We start from the raw sequence: 21,013 nt of genomic DNA, 5'->3' as shown, positions 1-21,013 counted from the left end.
TAGTGGGCGAGACCAGTAGACAGGTGAGACCTAAGAGAGACATATCTGTATACCGAGCGGGGCTCGATGCCAGGCGGGGCCTGATGCAGCAGGCGAGGGCCCAGTATGTGGTTTTGTGTTCATGGTTATGCGTTTATGGTATGTGGTAGGATGAGGAACTCACTAAGCTTTGTGCTTACGGTTTTCAGTTTTGATTTCAGGTGCTTCCGGTAGCGAAGGGAAGAGCTCGGGGTGATCGCATGACACACACACCAAAGGAGTTTTAGTCCGGGATGTTTTACTCTGATAAAATGAACAAGAGTTTTGAAATGATACTCTGATTTGTTATATAATCCTTTAGTTATGGTTGAAACGAATTGATACTTATGGTTTTTATTAATGTTTAAAAAGAAATTTTTGGTCATGATTTTTGGGATGTTACAAAATCGTCTTTAATATACACACGAGCAACTTGGAGGCAATTTCTTGCATTGGACGAGCTCGCAAACATTGTGTTGAAGAATCGAACAAACTGATTATGTAAAGGAGGGTGCTTGCTTTGACTTTTCACAAACATGTAAGAAAGAAATGAACGAGGTCCAAATCGGGGTTTAATTAATAGCATAACTGGAAAGATAACACATCACGTGCCACATTGGAAGTCCAGGTAAGGGGTTTTTGACACATCACTTAGCCACGTAAGAAGAAAACTGGGAAACCGTTTAAAATGAGGAAAAATTACTTAATTGAAAGGTAAAACATGACTTTAGTGACTTAATTGACAAAAAAAACTTTAGCGACCAAATTGGCCACATGGAAAAAGTTTGATGCGCTATAATGTCATTCTCCTCCTATCAATGTTGATGCATCATACAATAAGTCTAATTATAGTAACGTTCATGGTGATTGACCGTCAATTGTTGACCTATGTTATCAATTGTTACATTATCCCCCGTTGAAAAGAAATCTCTTACAAACCCACAAACTCTTTCGTCCTCACAACAAAATACAGAACTTAAGATGATTTTTTTTTTTTTCTTTTTTGATGTTTAATAATATCCGTTTACATCAGATTTGATCTTCTTATTATAATTAGGCTACTCCATACTAGAATGTTTATATTCCTTCGTCATCTAATGATATTTATTACATGATAATATGATATGTTTTTGAAGTAATTTACAGATACGCTTAGGTTACATTGGTAACAGTTCCCCCTTGTTAAAAATCATAAAAGTGGGGTTTATTTTGAAAAAAATAGTAATTTGTGGTTTAAAACATAAGAAAGCAAGAATATAAGGTTTTTTTTAGAAAAAAAAAACCATTTTCAAAGTCAAAAAAGAAGTACGACAGTCGTCGATTTCTTTGAGTCTCTCGATCTCTCACTTTCTTGGCTTCATTGATTGCTCTGTATTTCTGTCCTCTGCGGCACCAGCCCTGAATCGTCACTCCCCCGAGTCTCAGCAAAAGGAGAACAACCCCAAATTCTTCACCAAATCGTCCCTATCCCTAATTTCTCTTGTAAGTAAATAAAATGCTAACCTACTTTTAAATAGTCAGTGACTCTATATCTATCATTTTCTTTAAGTCTGTCAATCTCTCACAGGGACTACTTTGTTATCGATGATTTAATTTACTTTGTTATTTCTAATCTACTACTATTATGTGCTATGTTGAAAATATGTGTTTATCTTTACTGTTTAGAGTGTTAACTTTTCTAGGGTTAATTAATTTTATATGGTTGCTAATTTAATACTATGCTCTGTTTTTTTTTTTTTTTTTTTTTTTTTTTTTTTTTTTTTTTGCAATAAATTGGTCTTTTTAATTACTTGACACTGAAGGCTGCGTTAAAAGGCTTGTTTTTATACGAATTCCAAGATTGATCAAATATTTACCTTTCTGTGTGTTCTTTTTGCAATATAGTTGGTGGACCATAAGTATCATTTTCCACTTCTAGATATTGCGAAATTTCTAACTTATTATTATTTATAACTTTTAAAAGAGAAAAGAAATACATTTATAATTGACCCAAAAAGTTGTTATTGTGGATGTTCTAATATGTTTTTGTTCAGAATTGATTGTTTTTTACAAAAGTAGTGAGTATGATGGTTCGTGCGTTTCTTTAAGATATCGTATGCTGGTTCGTAAATGGGGAGCTTTTCCTTGCAATTACACATCATTTCTGAAAAAATGTCAAAAAACATAAAACTTTGAAGAATTAATGAACACGGACAAAATAAAAAAATATATAACAACCAGCATCATAATTGCCCTTTTTTCTTTAAATAAGGAATTTCATACTCCATAGTCTTTTCTTTTATCAAAAGCTATCCACCTAATCTTAAAGTTTTATGTGCTCACATTTTCATACAACCATTATCTTCTTATATTCAATTCATCTCATATAATTTCCTTTACAAATATTTGATTCCAATTTCTACAGGATCCTTCAGCCATACCAATATCAATGGCGTCTTCTTCAACTTCATCCATTCACAAGAGCTTTACATATGATGTATTTTTGAGTTTTGGAGGCAAAGACACCCGTACAAACTTTGTTGATCATCTTTATCATGCTCTTCAGGACAGAAACATTCACACTTACAAGGACGATGAGGAAATCAATAAAGGGAATAGAATCAATGATGAGCTCATGGAATCCATTGAAGCCTCAAAATACTTCATCATTGTTTTCTCAAAGAACTACGCCTCTTCATCTTGGTGCTTAGATGAGCTTGTGAAAGTAATGGATTGTCAAAAGACAACCAAGCATACTGCTTACCCTGTCTTCTATGATGTGGAACCCACCGAAGTCCGAAAACAAATAGGGGAAGTTGGAGAAGCCTTTGCCAGACACGAAAAGGAAGAGGCTGCTGGGAAATGGAGAAAGGCTCTCAAAGAAGCAGCTGATCTGGCAGGGTGGGAGTTGAAAAACACTGCTGGCGGGTAATTCTTTATTTATTATTATTTTTTTCTAATCTACTTTCACGTAAAAGGCTGGGATTTTGAGTAGCTAATTGAACTTGAATTTGATTCTTATATATAGGCATGAAGCTAAATGCATCCGACAAATTGTTGAAAAGGTCTCACTAGAGTTACGTTCCATTAATGTTCACATTGATAAAAACTTAGTAGGGATGGAGACCCGGGTCAACGATATTTTATCATCTTTGGTAACTGCTTCTGATGATGTACGCATGATTGGGATCAAGGGGATAGGAGGTGGTGGGAAGACGACTTTGGCCAGAGCTGTTTTTAATAATATATCTTATCAGTTCGAAGGCAAAAGTTTTGTTGACAAAGTGAGGGAAGTTTCGAATGCTTCTTCATCCGGTTTGAAGCTGTTGCAAAATCAAATCCTTTCAAATGTATTGAATAATCATGGCAACAATGTAGGTAGTGTTTCAGAGGGGAAAAACATGATGTCCTGGATGATAGGTGGTAGAAAGAGTCTTATTGTTCTAGATGATGTGGATCATGTAGAGCAGCTTGAAGCTTTAGCTGGTGACCCTAGTTGGTTTAAGCCTGGAAGTATAATTATCATTACAACAAGAGATGAACATGTTCTAGTAGCACATGGAGTGAAATTGATTCATAATGTCAATTTGTTAAAAGAGGAGGAAGCAATTTGGCTCTTTAGTAGGCATGCATTTGGGAGAGAGATTCCAATTCAAGGGTACGAAGAACTATCAAGACAAGTTGTATGTTATGCTGCTGGTCTTCCCTTAACAATAAAAGTTTTGGGTTCGTTTCTTTGTGGTAAAAGTAAGCTTGAATGGAAAGAAGCCCTAGCCAGACTAGAAACAATTCCTTTAAAGGAAACTCAGAAGAAGTTGGAATTAAGCTATACCAGTCTAGATGATGATTACAAGGAAATGTTTCTAGATATTGCAACCATTCTAAAAGGTTGGACGAAACACTCAACAATCAAAGCACTTGAAAGCTGTGGATTTCATCCTAGAATTGGTTTAAGGGTTCTTGAGCAAAAATCTCTCATAACTGTTGATAATTATGAGTGTGTTGGCATGCATGACCATTTCGAAGAAATGGGCCGGAATATTGTTCGTAGCTCCCATCCCCCTAACAAACATAGCCGATTGTGGGATAGAAAGGAAATTGAAGATATATTGACCAATGACTTGGTAAGGATCATGTTTATCTGTTAGTTGGAGTAACTAACCCATTTTCATTTTATACAACACAAGTTTCATGGTGATTGCTTTTTTGTTTACAGGGTACTGAAGCCACAAGATGTATAAAATTCTGTGGGGGGAGACTCGATCCGGAAATCTTCATGAAAGGTCTTAGAAAGATGAATGAACTTCGGTTTCTTGATGCAGAGGCTCGTGAATGGAACCGGGGAATTAATAAACTCATCCCAAACTTTCTAGATGCTTTAGAATTTCTGTGTTGCGATTGGAAACTTAATAAATTCAGCCCACACTTTCCAAATTCTTTACAATATCTGCGTTGGAATGGGTATCCTTTTAGGTCTTTACCCAAAACATTTCATGCAAATAATCTTGTCTCACTTTGCATGGATTTCAGCGATATCGTACAACTTTGGGAAGGGGGAGAAAGAAAGGTAGAGTTGTGATTTGATTAGTTGTTTTGCATGATTCATTATAATGCTATAACATCCATTGCTTTGTTATTATTCCACTATTAATTCATATAGTTATTTTGTGTATGTTAGGTTCTTAACAAGCTCAAATTCCTTCAACTTAGTGGGCCCGAGTTGAGGAGCTTTGACCTCAGGTTGACTCCAAATCTTGAGGAATTGACGCTTGGAGGACATGGTGATTTGATAGAGCTTTACATGCCTGATGAATCATCAAAGATCAGATCCCTCAAACTTTATGGCCCAAAGTTGCAGACGCTTAACCTTGGACCGATTCCAAATCTTGAGGAGTTAGATCTTAAAAGTGATTTATTAGAACTAATTTACATGCCTGTTGAATGTTCAAATCTCAGATCCCTCAGAATTTATGGTTCAAAGTTGAGGACACTTAACCTCGGGTTGACTCCAAATCTTGAGAAGTTAGATCTTGATGGTGATTTGGTAGAACTTTACATGTCAGTTGAATGTTCAAAGCTCAGATCCCTCAAATTCACAGGTTCAAAGTTTACAACGCTTGACCTTGGGTTGACACCAAATCTTGAGAAATTGAAACTTAGAGGACATGGTGACTTGGTAGAACTTCATATGCCTGTTATATGTTCAAAGCTCAGAACCCTCAAAATTCATGGTTCAAACTTGAGGACGCTTAACCTCAGGCAGACTCCAAATCTTGAGCAGTTAGATCTTAACAGTGATTTACTAGAACTTTACATACCCATTGAATGTTCAAAGCTCAGATCCCTCCAACTTGATGGTTCAAAATTAAGGACATTAGACCTTGGAATGACTCCAAATCTTGAGAAGTTAGATCTTGAAAAATGCTATGATTTGGTAGAACTTCATGTTCCCAATGAATGTCTAAAGCTCAAATACCTCAAACTTTCTGGTTCAAAGTTGAGGACACTTGACCTGGGACACGCGCCAAATCTTGAGACATTGTCTCTTTATAGCTGTGAAGATTTGGTAGAACTTCACATGTCCCGCAGTTGTCTGAATTTCAAGTACCTTTATCTCTATAATTTAAGTTTTAGGACACTTGACATTGGGATGACTTTTAATCTTGACAGTATAGAACTTACAAATTGTTATTATTTGGAGGAACTTCACATGCCCTGTAGGTGTCTAAATCTCAGGTACCTACGAATCATTGGGTCAAAGTTGAGGACACTTGACATTGGGCTGACTCCGAATCTTGACTGGTTAGAAGTTTTAAACTGTAATTATTTGGAAGAACTTCAAATGACAGATGAACATCAAAAGCTCAAATCTCTCATCATTAGTCATTCAAAGTTGAGGACCTTTGACCTTGGTCTGACTTCAAATCTTAGGAAGTTAGTACTTAAAGAATGTTGCAATTTGGTGGAAATTCATGCTCCCATTGGATATCTAGAAAATATTGTCTACATAGACTTGAGTGGCTGTTTCGGGTTTAGATCTTTTGTGTTTCACAAAAAGGATAATAGTAGTGCTAAATTGAGTGACTCACTTGAGGTTCGTCCTTTAACTGAATTACATTTCACCTTAGAAAGATGCCCGTTTCACCCCGACAAAGATCTGACAAATTTTGAGTCTACATGTATTCATAAAGAAGATCTACTCTCATTGACTAGAACTATTGAGAAGCTTTTTTCTCAAGGTCTGTGTGGTTGCACAAAACTTGAGACGATTTTAAGAAGCATTCGGTTAGAACTTTAAAAACAGTTTGAACTCAAACGCAGTATTCCTAAAGCATTTGGAGTATACTCTCATGTGCTCCATAAATAATTTTGAGAAGCTCTGAAAAGCCATTTCACAAGAAGCTATTGTAGCAGCTAATTTCTTAGTTTTCTGTTATTCATCTTACTTTCATTTAAAATTTCAAATTGATATGACAACATTTAAAATTTCAGCAAAAGGTCAATAATTGTATTTAAAAAGATACAAGTACTATACATAAAGGAAGAGTCTGGGTCATACTTTCTCCAAATGTTCATAATCATGGTTTAACAACACCTTAAGTAAAGCATGATAGGTTGTACTTCCTCCTTTTAGAAAAAAGAAGGAAACTTATAGGGTCTGTTTATATTTGATGAAATAATAGTGATTAAAGTAAAATTGGATGTATCGGATAGATATTTCCATTATTATTATTAGAGTAAATTACAATTTTGGTAACTAGATTTAGCTTCTTTTTTCGGTTTTGGTCCCTCAAGGAATTGAATTGCAATTTTGGTCCTTATTTTTATGTTTCTTAAGGTTTTTGGTCCCTACATCATGAAATTTAACATCCCCTCGTGTTAATTTAATTGAAATAGCAATTTTGCCTGTATCTTCAACCATCTGCTTCATCTATTTCATGATAATGTCTTAGTAATATTCAGACCTAAAACTAAAATAAAATAAATTGAAAATCAAAGCTTTAATATTAAAAACAAAACCCAAAAAAAAAAAAAAAAAAAAAAAAAAAAACTCTTTATTAATACTTGGATACTTTGTTCGTGTGGGATGGAACTCTTTGCTAAGAAGCAGGTTCCATCTCTAGCTACAACAAATGTTTAAAGACCAATATGAAACCAAATGTCAAGCCACTTGAAGAATATTGAGTGCTTAAACGAGTTAGATATAGAAGAAGCCTAGAAGGTGCATGTATTGTTGAGTCGAGAGGGCTTCTTGATTCACTAGTAAGTTGACTTTGACTTTCTTTTCTTTCTGAATGTGATACATATCCCACACAGAGGATATACAATATCAGCCTCCAATCTGAAAATGCATAAACTATGGTTTAGGATATGCTTTCCATCTTAAATGCAAGGAACATAATTTTCATATTAAATATCCCGGGATTATACCTATAAAGCTTAAAAATAATGCTGGGAAAAAATAAATACTTTTAAAGATAAAGTCACGAAAAAAATAAAGCAAAGGTATGAAAGAAAATTCTGTAAGCACGAAAAACTCACATGAGTTACTAAAGTAGTTTAAAATGTGGGCTTAGAAACAACCTTCCCACCTCCTATAATCCCATTATTGAACACAACATATGGCTTCACTAAATTAATATGTATACTGAACAAAATATGCCAACCCCATCATAACTAATGCAGCTTAGGTGATGATAAAATTTAGATAAAGTGAGAACCACGGACAAATTCCAAAAATATGGTAATGTTCGTTACAGTTATCCACCTGTTATACCTCATATAATTTATATAAAAAAGTCGATCAATTAACAAAGTTGTGGATATCTAGTCCTGGCAGAAACATGTAAGATGCCCAATTTCCATTATTCTTTCCCTTTTTAGCAAAGAATCTTATCCTCTTCTTTGACCAAACAAGCGGCGTTTGTTTCTCCACATATTTACATAGATCTTATCCTCTTCTTTGATGTCGACGTTCGCCAAACCACAGTGCTATAAGCTTATATTACATCGTGATGGTTGCTCAATTCATCTCATCCAAGTTTCTTTGCAATTGTTTCATATAAAATTTCCCCAACAAATATATTATCTTATCCTTTAAGCATACTGTAAATGGCGTCTTCTTCTACTTCCTCCGTTCATAAGAGCTTTAAGTATGATGTGTTTTTGAGTTTTAGAGGTGAAGACACTCGTAAGAACTTCATCGATCATCTTTATTATGCTCTTCAGCAGAAAAGCATTTCCACTTACAAGGACGACGAGAAGATTAAGAAAGGGAAAAGGATAAGTGATGAGCTCAAGGAATCCATTGCAGACTCAAAATTCTTCATCATTGTTTTCTCCAAGAACTACGCATCTTCATCTTGGTGCTTGAATGAGCTTCTAAAGATAATGGAGTGTCACAAGACAACCGAACATACTGTTTACCCCGTATTCTATGATGTGGAACCCTCCGAAATCCGCAATCAGATCGGGGCAGTTGGAGAAGCCTTTGCGAAACATGAAAATGAAGAGGCTGCTGGGAAATGGAGGAAGGCTTTGAAAGAAGTAGCTGATGTGGCAGGGTGGGAGTTGAAGAACACTGACGGGTAATTTCTTCCATCGTATCTCTACAGTATTCTTTCATTTTGTTTCTTTTTTATCTATATGTTTATCTTGGATGTAAAGGGGCTCAGACATGGCTGCTCATGTTGAATTGTCAAATCTTAACTCAATCCCGGTTTCTTGAATGATTAACGTGACATATGATTATATTACAATGTTATTACCTAATATATGTTTGTATGTGTGATTTTGAGTAAGGTATATAACTGAATCTTCTCTAAAATACAGGCATGAAGCAAAATTCATCCGACAAATTGTTGAAAAGCTTTCACTAGAGTTACGTGCCATCAATGTTCGCATTGATAAAAACTTAGTAGGCATGGAGACTCGGATCAACGATATTATATCATCTTTAGGAACTGCTTCAGATGATGTTCACATGATCGGGATCTGGGGAATAGGAGGTGGTGGGAAGACAACTTTGGCTAGAGCTATTTTCAATACATTGTCCTTTCAGTTTGAAGGCAAAAGCTTTATTGAGAACGTGAGGGAAGTTTCAAAAGCTTCTTTGAATTCGTTACAAAGTCAAATCCCTTTAAATGGTGGAAAGGTTCTTCTTGTTCTAGATGATGTGGATTATCTAAACCAGCTTGAGGTATTAGCCGGTGACCCTAGTTGGTTTAAACCGGGAAGTATAATTATCATTACAACAAGAGACGAGCAAGTCTTGGTAGCACATGGAGTGAAATTGATTCATAATGTCAATTTGTTATCAGATAAGGAAGCAATTTGGCTCTTTAGTAGGTATGCATTTGGAAAAGAGATTCCAGTTCAAGGATACGAAGAGCTCTCAAGACACGTTGTATGTTATGCTGCTGGTCTTCCCTTGACGATCAAAGTTTTGGGTTCATTTCTTTGTGGTAAAAGTAAGCCCGAATGGGTAGATGCCCTAGCCAGACTAAAAACCATTCCATTAGAGGAAACTCAGAAGAAGTTGGAATTAAGCTATATCAGTCTAGATGAAGAACATAAGGAAATATTCCTAGATGTTGCAACCATCTTAAAAGGTTGGCTGAAAAACTCAGCTATTGGAGCACTTGAAAGCTGTGGATTTTATGCTAGAATTGGTTTAAGAGTTCTTGAGCAAAAGTCTCTCATAACTATTGATGGCGAGCGCTTGGGCATGCATGACCATTTACAAGAAATGGGCAGGAATATTGTTCGTCGCTCGAATCCCCCTAACAAACATAGCCGATTGTGGGATAGAAAAGAAATTGAAGATATATTGGCTAATGACATGGTAAGGATCAAAGTTTATTAGTAAGTTGGAGTAACTAATGGATTTTCATTTGTTACAAACAAGTTTCATGTTGATTGCTTTTATATTACAGGGTACAAAAGCAACAAGATGTATGAAATTCTACTATAGGGGACTGGATCGGCAAATCAGTATGAAAGGTCTTAGAAAGATGACAGAACTTTGGTTTCTCGATGTGGCTGATCAAGAATTTTACTCGAATCGGGATATTAATAAAATCATCCCAAACTTTCTAAATGCTTTAGGATTTCTTTGTTGTAATTGGAAATTTAATGAAGTCCACCCATACTTTCCAGATGCTTTACGATATCTGCGATGGGATGGGTACAATTTCAGTTATTTACCAAAATCATTTCAAGCAAATAATCTTGTCTCACTTGAGATGTCTTATAGCAATATCGTACAACTTTGGGAAAGGGGAGAAAAAAAGGTAAAATTGTGGTTGACTAATTGTTTTGCATGATTCATTATAATGCTATGCATCCATTGCTTTGTTATTATACTAATATTCATTATGTTATTTTGCTTATGTTAGGTTCTTAACAAGCTTCGATTCCTTCACCTCCATGGTAAAAACTTGAGGACCTTTGACCTTGGGTTGACTCCAAATCTTGAGACATTGACACTGCAAAGTAATGGATATGGATCTGGTTTGGTTGAACTTTACATGCCTGGTGAATGTCTAAAACTCAGATCCCTCAACATTTATGGTGTAAAGTTGAGGATGTTTGACCTTGGGTTGACTCCAAATCTCGAGAAGTTGTGGCTTAGTGGTGGTGATTTGGTAGAACTTCACATGCCCCATACATGTTTAAATCTCATATCCCTCCATCTCTCCCTTTCAAACTTGAGGACCCTTGACATTAGGTTGACTCCAAATCTCGAGGATTTAGATGTTGCAAATTGTAATGATTTGGAAGAACTTCACATGGCTGATGAATGTTTAAAGCTCAGATCCCTCCACCTTGTTGGTTTAAAGCTGAGGACCCTTGACATTGGGTCGAGTCCAAATCTTAAGAGCCTGGATCTTCATGGATGCAATGATTTGGAAGAATTTCACATTGCCGAATCTCCAATGCTCACATTCATCAAGATTGAATGTTTAAAGTTAAGGACCCTTGATCTCAGTCTGGTTCCCAATCTCAATCAGTTGTTTCTTTCTGAATGCAAAAGTTTGGTAGAACTTCACTTGCCTCATAGATGTATAAATCTCGACACCCTACAATGCATTGATTTAAAGTTTAGGACCCTTGACATTGGGTTGACTCCAAATCTCAGTGCTTTATATCTTAAAGATTGTTATGATTTGGAACAACTTCAACTGGTCGATCAATGTCAAAAGCTTGTATCCCTCAAAATTAGTCATTCAAAGTTGAGGACCCTTGACCTTGGGCTGACTCCAAATATAAAAAAATTGGATCTCAGAGGGTGTTATAACTTGTTAAAACTTCACGCTCCCGTTGAATGTCTAAAAGATATTGTCGCCTTAGACTTGACTTCTTGTTTGGGGTTTTCATCCCTTTCGTTTTACAAATTATATGATGGTAGAGTGAATGAATTAGTTGAAGGTGATCCTTTAGCTATGTTACATTTTACCTTACAAAGTTGCCCATTTCACCCTGAAAATCATTTGCCAGAGTTTAAGTTTAAATCTTTTCACAAAGAGGATTTATCCTCATTAACTAGAAGTATTGAGAAGCTTATTTCTGAAGGTCTGTGTGCTTGCACAAAACTTGAGACATTTTCAAGAAGCATTTGTGAGTTGCAACGTTAAAGAAAGGTTAAACTCAAAACTCAAAAGGAAGTATTCCATAGGTACACAAGAGGAGCTAGTTGAAAAGGCAGTCGGTGTGTTCTAGATTATTAAAGTTTCAATTCGGGTGGTTGAGAATTATGTACATTCTCAAAGGTGGCCTTTGTCACTTTTTTTGTGTGGATGTGGGTCAACAAGTAATATGGTTATTGTTAAATGTCTGCCGAATAGGATCTTGATGTATATATGGGCAGAATGTAACGCAGAGAATATGCTATTGTGTTCCATTAGCCTCTATTCCTTTTTATATACCATTCCCCACTAATAATTAATTTACATCTTCTACCAAAATGATGTGAGATATCATTTGTCGTTCTCACAGTTAAAGAATCTTGTCTAATAATGCGCACCTTACATAAGCATGAAAGATGGAAATTCGTCATTAATGTATCAAAATTAATGACCTAACAATATACGTGTTTCAAACATTAATGGGCCGAATTGAATGTAGAAGTGTAAAATATCCAAAATATATGTAACCGGGCTTGGCCCTATAAACATATAACTGGTATTAAACTATAATGAGTCTGAAATGGGGCTCGGGACACCGGAAACATATTCCAAACCTCCGGTCTTTAAAAATGATTTTAACATAAGGAAGTCACAACTATTTTTATTTAAATATATACCTAATAATTTAAGATTTATAGTGGTTATATAATATGTATAAAAAACATATCATTATTGTATACGAATAGAAATTATTGTGTATAAATCATTTTTTTTAGAATAAACATTATTAACAGATGAATTTTTTAATTGTAAAACTGTATTCGATTTTTTTAAACCAAAGCCACAATCGACCTAGTGAATTGTAGAACCATACGATCTTGACTGGTGAATTGTTGGACCGTAGGATCTTGACTGGTCCTAGATCGAGCCAGACCCAATGTGCACCCTCTAGGGTTTTTTTTTTTTTTTTTTTTTGTAATTATATGTTATTTCACGACTCAAGGTATCTATAATCAACAATTGTACAGTAAATAATTTAAATTAACCTAAAATAGGTAAATGGTATTATAATCAAAACTAATAAAAAATAATACCGTATTTCCAAATATCATGGAATTGGGGTGACCATTTTAAGTCTCTAAAAGATCCTCGATGTGTCTTTTACGAACATTTGAAGCTATACTTATTGATTTTTCTTTGGTGTTTTCCGAGTACAGTATTAATTGATGTTTGTTGTCTTTTATTTGATCAATTGGAAAAGAATCACTAATAAATAAATTGTGTCCATAAAATCCTTAATTATTATCCGACATGCGTGATTGCTTTTTTAAATTTTGTGTGGTTAAAGCTATACTGCTATAGCATCAATGTCTGGATCATGCATTAGGATTTTTATTTAAAAGATTACGGCTTTTTAATATTCACTAAAAATGGTCGTTCAACATCCACAATTTTTTTAGATACACCCACTGATGCCTTTCCATATATATGACATTTCAAAAGAAAACTTGTCATAAGTGTTCAAAGTAATCTGAAAACCAAAATTTGAAGGAGAATATGATTCTTTCATTGAGATGGAAGTTTGGAATGAAATTGCAATTGCAAAAGTGAAGAAAAGAAAGATATGCAACAAATCATCATCTTTCATTGCCATTCATTTCCCACTTTTCCTTAGTCCTTTCAATCTCATTTTCCAAAAATCCATTGACAAAAAGGAAAAGATGACACCACTTTTATTTACACTCTTAGCATTAGAGATGGGAGTGATCATAATTCTTCTGTTTCACTCACCTATAAGGAACCTAGTCGTTATGGGGTTAGATCGTTTGAAGCAAGGTAGAGGCCTTGTAGCCTCAAGAACCCTTACAACGATATTATCAGTAGTTTTTGTGTTCAATCTTTATGGTATTTATAAAAATCAAAAGCACATGATGGAGGTTGGTGTCACTAATCCAACCGATCGAGTTCTTTTGTCCAATCATATTCTTGAGGCCTCGCTCATGGGTACATTATGTTATTTTGTAATGAATTGTATATTTCTTTTAGAGGAAACTATAGAATAACCCAACATATTATCTCTTAATACTAAAAAAAAAAGTATGTTACATTTTTCCCATTGAAACCGTTTTATGTTTTGATCTTAATTAATGCTTCCTCAATGATTTTTTGTTTGATTTTTTAAAATAAGTTTGAGATTATCCCCTTTATAAGGTTATTGGACCGATTTTGATGGACATTTGAATGAATACAAACTATATTATGTTTTTAATGAGAGTACATTATTTTAGGCAACATCTAAACATAAAATGGTTTTAATAAAAAAAAATAATGTCTTTTGAGTATTTTGACTTTTGAGATAATACGTAAGGGTTTTATGGGTTTTTCCCTTTATTTTATGAACGGTTTGTAAAATAACATGATTTATGTGATGTAGGTTTTTGTTTATTCTTGGGATTGATGATAGACAGACTTCATTACTATGTCAAGGAGTTGTGGTTGTTGAGAAAGAGCTTGAAGGCTATTCGTAATCAGATTGGTGATTCTGATTTGATTCAACCCATCAACAAAAACAAGAAAATTTAAAGCACACATTTCATACAAATTGAATCAACCTTCGTTTGTAAATGAAAGAATAAAGTCATACTGTAATTACTAATCGATTGATTCAAATAATAATGTCACTCAGCTTTGTGTAACTGCTCTTCGTTATTCATGTCCAGTAAGATACCAATATCTTAGTTAAACTTGTGTAATTTGATTAATTTTTTAAAGATTATGATAAACAACGTACAAGGTAATAACTATTTCTCATATCCACATGATAACGTTTATTGTGAAAGTAATTTTTTCTTCTTTTGTGCGTAATATCCTAAATTTTGGATTTTAAGGTAGTAAAAATTTCAGTTGGAGTAATAAATAATATCACATATTATGTATAAGTTTTAAGGATTTTTATGTGAAATTATGAGGGTCGGACCTATGGTGGATGCAACATTGCAACTTATGCGAATTATATTGAAGACCTAGCAGAAGCCAAAGCCAACATAGAGAAATAAAAGAAGGACAAATGGGGCGAAAAATATCAATAACATGGAAGAATAGATTTAGTTGATGTTTGTTTATTCGAAACGAAATTTAATAAAGTCTGTGGACCACTTATGTAACCCTCTGCAACAATAAAAAAGATGCACCAATGACTGCAACGTGTGATAAAAAATATTTTTGTTTTTTATCATTTGTAGTAAACTGATATTTAAATAAATTAATTTTATAAAGTGAAAATAATTCTCCAACTCCAAAATTTTAATAATTTTAGTCCTAAAATCTTGAAAGAATACTAAAAAGAACATGTAAAAAACAAAAATATAAAATTTCTAAAAAAATATAAAAGAAACTCAATTTTATTTTAGAAAAAAAAAACTAATTTTAAAAAAACATAAAAAAGGAAAATAAAATAAATTAAGAAAATATTGCAAACAATGTCTACAAAGTTCATAAAAGAATTACGCATGTTAAAAAAGATGCAACCGAAATAGAAAATATTATTAATAGATATGGTAAAAAAAAATTTTAAAAATCAAAGTTTAAAAAAAATAATAAAGTTATAAAAATTGTGGAAACTATAAAAAGAAATTGTATCAAATCTATAAATCAAAGTTTAAAAAAATCAAAATTTAAAAAAAAAAAAAAATTAAAGTTTGAAAAAAAGTAAGTTATACCAAATTTCTAAAAAATCATTTGGAAAAAATGAAAGTTGAAGAAGTTTGAAGATGCAAGTCAAGTGCTGCACCGTATAGAAAACGCACAGAAGTTTTGTAGTCTTGAGCCTTCCAAAAAAACAAACTGTTACGAGAAGACAAGTGTTGCACGTGTGCTGCGCCGCGCAACAAAAAATGGTACAAAAATCTACTTTTTTTTAGATAAATAAACAACACCTTAGGTCTAAAATTGTCAACTTGATGAATCAATTATATGTATGACTGATGTATCATTCCACACTCTATGTTGGCAGAGAAGGATGGTGATGGATCTTGTACTGTGGATCTTGTACTCGGCTGTTACTTGAACCTGCAAAATATAAAACATATCTACAATATCAAACACAATGTGTCCGGTGTCTGGTGAATTATTCTATATTTTTTTGCTTATCTTTCTTTTCATTTCTTTCTCATACTCTATAATCTAATCTCTTTCTCTAATAACATACATTATTATTGTTTCTTCTTTCATCTAACCCTTATTCTCTTCTCTAATCTTTCCTTATACTCTTTCTCATCTCACCTATCTCTTTCTTTGTCATATACTCTTTTCTTAGCCTCTTCTAAGACTCTTCTCATCATCTACTCATACTTTTTATCCGTCTCTATATATTTTTATTTTATACTATGTCTCTTATCTACTGTTTCTCTTCTCGACTCTATCTTTTCTCTACTCTTTCTTTTCTCTACTATGTCTCTTCTCGACTCTGTATCTTTTATACTCTTTCTCTTCTCTACCCTGTCTCTTTTCTACTTTACTTCCCTCTCTTTATTTTCTACTCTATCTCTACTCTATTCTTTTTCTTCTGTAATATGTCTCTTACTACCCTTTCTCTTCTCTAATGCCCCATAATTCTGTTCTCATCTAGACCTGTCCGTCACATCATATTATATAATTTTCTCTGTCATCCAAGGGAAACAACATTCCATTATACTACTGAATACACTTATCTAGTCTTACTCCTCTCTCTTATGATCCCTCATGGATCCATTATATTTCTTTTACTCTTGAATCCCCTTATGGATTCTTTCTAGTTTCTTACAAAGAACTCTCTTATCTTGTTCCTCTCAAGGAACCTTTTCTCTATCTTCTCTCATCATACATAATATGGGTTTCTGCAGGAACCTTATATCTACATCCCCAAATGGATTATCAGCTATCTATATACCAAAAAGGATAATCATCTCTTTCCTTCGTAGGGACATATTCTCGAAGGAATCATACTCTTGTCCCCGAAGGAACATCTACACCGTGTCCCTGAAGGAACCATCTTTCTCCACCTCTCTATCCTTTTTTATATGACTCATCACATAACACTTATCCTGTGGAAAATCTATTTTTTAATCTCATCAAGAGATATGCTACCACTTATCTATTACTTAATTCATTAAATACTTAATTTTTATCCGAACCTGGGTGGATGGAGTACTTTGTCTAGTGGGCTTCGTTCATGACAACGTCTCTATACCCACCGAACTTCGGTGTCCAAATTCGATCCATGAGGTAGTAGGCTCCCTTGTCTTTGATCGCAAGGTTCTTATCCATTTCTCGCAAGACTTCGTTTGCAATATTCTATGGTTTCAAGGCTTCCAGGTGAGCCTCTTTGATTTGCGAATACAAGTGGGAATGGATGGTCATTTTAGTGACTTTACTCAGCGACCCGAGTGTTCTATTTAGCTCAGGGCATCTGCTACCACGTTGGCTTTGCTCGGATGGTATTGGATCTCGCACTCGTATTCGTTCAGTAGCTCTACCCATCTTAGTTGTGTCATGTTGAGCTCTTTCTAGTTTAGAATGTGCTGGAGGCTTTTGTGATCCTTGAAAATGGTGCACTTTGTACCGTAAAGGTAGTGCCTCCAGCATGGGCGGATTATGTATAGGGCCAGGAGGGGCTCCCCCCCCCCCCCCCCTGAAATTTGGGTTATTAATAGCAAATATATCTTCAAAAGTTTTAATTATAGGCTTGTTAGTGTTAAAATTGGGCTGTGGCCCCTCCCGATTTCAGTTCGATTTCCAAACCAAACGACAAGAAGTCAAAATCGATTCGAATCTTAGCCAGTTCCTGTGACAACAGTCAAATTCTAGTCAAGTCAAAGTCAAACAAAGTCAACAAGTCAAACCGGTCAACTCAGTTAACCCTTGTATACTAGGGTTTACGTTATGTAATTACTATACAACTCGCTATTCTAATGAGAAATCATCAATTGAAAAGTTCGTATATCTAGATTTCCTTAACCTAAAACTGTGGTAAGTAATGAACCAAACCGATAAAACACTATTGCACACTCATCGTGAGTGTGTAGGACCCTTAAACATGGCTTAACGGGGTTTATGGACCTCGCATTGCGAAGCCGGACACTCAAAAATGTCACAAACGAAACCTCTCTCAATCATTTTCACTCTATCTCTCTCTATCCCAAACCTCTCCCGAATCTCTCTCAAAAGTTCCCTTAACTTTTTGTAATCATTCGGGTCATCCCGAATCTTAACCGGGATAAATATCGCTTGAAACGGGGTAAAAATGAGTAAAATAGCTTCAAGGGGCCGAAACCCCCTCTTATGGGGCGAAGCCTCTCGGACCCGAAACCCCTCTTAGGAACCGAACTGCTGAAGGACCGAAGCGGCCATGAACCGAACTTACCTTCGGACCGAACCTCGCACGAACCTCACCCGAAGCCTTCACTTCCTACCTTCGCCTTCGGTTTATTTCGCTTCTTCCCCTTTCGCTCCATTTCACCTTCGGTCCATGACCAGAAGGGACCGAACCTCGGCCCAGGACCGAGAGGTCTCGCAGGAAGCCCAAAATCACCCGGTTTTCGACTACAACTTCGTTTTAAACCCGTTTTTCATCATTTTAACGCGGGATTTTCACCCAAAACTTTATTTTATCATATAAGACCCCATATTTATTAATTAATCACGTTTTTTGGGGATAAACCTCATCCAAGAAGAGCGGATGAAGTACAATGGTGGAGTGTTGATTTTCCTTTAGATTATGACACAAGCAACCACCAATACCCACTCCAAGACCAACCCACACCCCTCCCCACCATCCCTATTCATGTAAATGTCCTTTCCCACTCATTTCCATCCCTCCTCGCGTTCTAGAGGCTGGAAAACCCACCCTCTCTTCTCACACTTCATTCATTCTTTCATTTTCCACCAAGAATCACCCTCCAAACTCTCTCATCTTTCTCTCTCAATTTCGAGACTCCCAAGGCTGATAATCAAGCTTTCCTCCACTTTTGATAAGTATAATTCATCTTTCATATGATTATTATACTTCCCTTCAACTCCAATCATTGATTCCTTACACAAACTCCACCATATTTGTGTTAGATTCTCGAAAATCTTCAAGGCATCTTCTAGTGTTCTTGAGTTGAACACTTCTCTTCTCCAACAATCATCTACTAAAATCATTTGAAGTGAGTTCATACACGTATCTTTTCACATTTTCTTAAGTTTTTAATGGGGGGAATGCAAGTTAAACCAACAAGAACACAACTAAACTCTTCTAACAACTTTCATCAGAAAAGTTGGACTCCATTCACAAACTGTTTTGGACGACTTAAACATTTTATCTTTCAAAACTATACTAGGTGAAAATAGTTCAAGTTCTTAGATTTAAAATGACTACTTGCACATCTCCATACGATTTTTCTACAATTTATGGTGATTTTTACAAAACTGCCTATCATTTCAAGAACACATTCGGACCAGTCTGTGATTATGGCCCTTTTCACACAAGTTGGAAGTTATTAAAAATCATGAGAAAATTTATAAACAAACTAGAACATTTTTAAAACTCCCAGAATTTACGGATTTTGATTTGGACCTTTGATAAATTTTCTATGAATTTTCTAAGAACAGCAATAGAAAATGTTAACAACAGAAAAATGTTATCAATTTCATTCCACCTTGTAACTTGTTGAGCAAGGTGTATTTCATTATGTGATCATATATTATTACATTATATATCAATTTGTCTTGGTAATTAGACGCACATCAGTAGACATATGGATTTTTGCTATATTAGGCATGCTAAATAATAGACTGTTACAAACAATGTTTACATCCATAATACACAAACATTTGGTAAACCATAACAAATATAGTTTATGAACACTACTACTACCCTTGTTGTGATAAACTATAAAAGGTATAGTTTATGATACATTTACATAACGAACTCATTACTAAGGGGTACATTTATACAAAAAGGGGTTTTTATTACATTACACGTAAATTTGTTAATGACTTTTGTGAGACATTCGCTTCACTTTACAAATAAGTCCTGTATTGTAACCAAAGTTTCCTGGAGGGAGAGCATGATAGTTGTATATAGATCTATATTGGGTCTGACAAACCCACACCTTAGCTGCATGCAACAGCTAGACCGGCAGGTCTGGGGTGACAAATGTCATAACATTTTCGACGACCGAAGAACGTCGTTTCATGCCATCTAGGTCATATCATGGTTATAATAACTCACATTAAGTATTAACAAACATAGGATTTACGGGGTTTTCATTGAAATCAAACGAGTTTATGTCAATTTAAACTTGCATTATTTACTGTAAGCAAGAAATGTTACGTATACATTTTGGTCTTGGGTTTTTAAGACTACATTTTTCGTATTAAGGAAAATATTGGATTTTCTAGAACGAACACCATTTTTACAAGAAAAGGGTTTTCATAACTACATACCAATGCTTATGAACTCACCAACCTTTGTGTTGACACTTTTTCAAACAACTTGTATTCTCAGGAAATCATTAAACATGTAACCAAGTGCTTTTGAGGATGGGACGTTAAGGCGTCAAAAACATTTCATTTTGTCAACATAATGTAATTGATTTGGAAACATGTAAACTCATACAATGATGTAACTCTTTCAGTTATATTTATGTTGGTTGTGTTTACTTTAATCACTATTGCAAATGCTGTTATGATACTATACATGAAGTCCTCCACCCCCGGACGTTTCCGCCATCCTAGGTTTGGGGGTGTGACAGATTGGTATCAGAGCACGGTTTATAGTGAGTATACTAGTATATCATTGATGAATACTATCTAAAATTTGTCTAGGTAAGTTCGGTACACCGAGTTCATTAAGTCCATAAACTCCACATGCCCATTCGTTAGACCGAAGGGCATTACTGCGAATTCAAAGTGACCGTAACGAGTTCATAATGCGGTCATAGGGATATCTTCCTCTCGGACCCATAGTTGGTGGTACCTGGATCTTAAATCTATCTTTGAAAAGTAACTTGACCCTTGCAACTGGTCGAATAGGTCGTCGATCCGGGGAAGGGTGTATCGGTTTTTACTGTAAACTTGTTTGGTTCTCGGTAATCGATGCACATGTGAAACGATCCATCCTTCTTCTTTACGAACAAGACCGGAGCTCCCCAAGGTAAGAAACTTGGACTTATAAATCCCTTGTCCAGTAATTCACTCAATTGAATGGAAAGTTCTTGCATCTCCGCACGAGCTAATCTGTACGACGACTTGGCGATCAGTGTAGCTCCGGGTATCAAGTCCATTCTAAATTCGATGTGCATTCAGGGGATACTCTCGGGAGGTCTTCAGGAAACACGTCAGGAAAATTGCATACCTCCGCGATGTCC

General features: G+C 35.1%; 2 protein-coding genes and 1 long non-coding RNA gene across 3 annotated transcripts; all 3 read left to right on the top strand.

Moving 5' to 3' along the window:
* The first annotated feature begins 1,358 nt into the window (after window positions 1–1,358).
* LOC145018321 (disease resistance protein RPV1-like) lies at window positions 1,359–6,697 on the top strand. The gene is made up of 5 exons (XM_078976214.1): window positions 1,359–1,500; window positions 2,423–2,925; window positions 3,026–4,121; window positions 4,214–4,564; window positions 4,676–6,697. The coding sequence occupies exons 2-5, from the start codon at window positions 2,447–2,449 to the stop codon at window positions 6,293–6,295; spliced, it is 3,546 nt and encodes a 1,181-aa protein (XP_078832340.1). The 5' UTR covers window positions 1,359–1,500; window positions 2,423–2,446; the 3' UTR covers window positions 6,296–6,697.
* A 1,328-nt stretch (window positions 6,698–8,025) lies between these two features.
* Window positions 8,026–11,963, top strand: LOC145015292 (disease resistance protein RPV1-like). The gene is made up of 4 exons (XM_078973746.1): window positions 8,026–8,585; window positions 8,830–9,841; window positions 9,933–10,289; window positions 10,395–11,963. Exons 1-4 carry the CDS (start codon window positions 8,110–8,112, stop codon window positions 11,631–11,633), a joined length of 3,084 nt encoding a protein of 1,027 aa, XP_078829872.1. The 5' UTR covers window positions 8,026–8,109; the 3' UTR covers window positions 11,634–11,963.
* Window positions 11,964–13,119: 1,156 nt separating this feature from the next.
* On the top strand, window positions 13,120–14,320 carry LOC145017697 (uncharacterized). The gene is made up of 2 exons (XR_013666624.1): window positions 13,120–13,628; window positions 14,059–14,320. It is a non-coding gene; the product is annotated as an uncharacterized LOC145017697 (long non-coding RNA).
* The last annotated feature ends 6,693 nt before the right edge of the window (window positions 14,321–21,013 follow it).

Source organism: Lactuca saligna, chromosome 9 (genome assembly GCF_052625555.1).
Source record: "Lactuca saligna cultivar CGN05327 chromosome 9, ASM5262555v1, whole genome shotgun sequence".
NCBI lineage: Eukaryota > Viridiplantae > Streptophyta > Magnoliopsida > Asterales > Asteraceae > Lactuca > Lactuca saligna.
The sequence above is the reverse complement of the archived record's forward strand: the minus strand, read 5'-3'. Positions and strand labels throughout refer to the sequence as shown.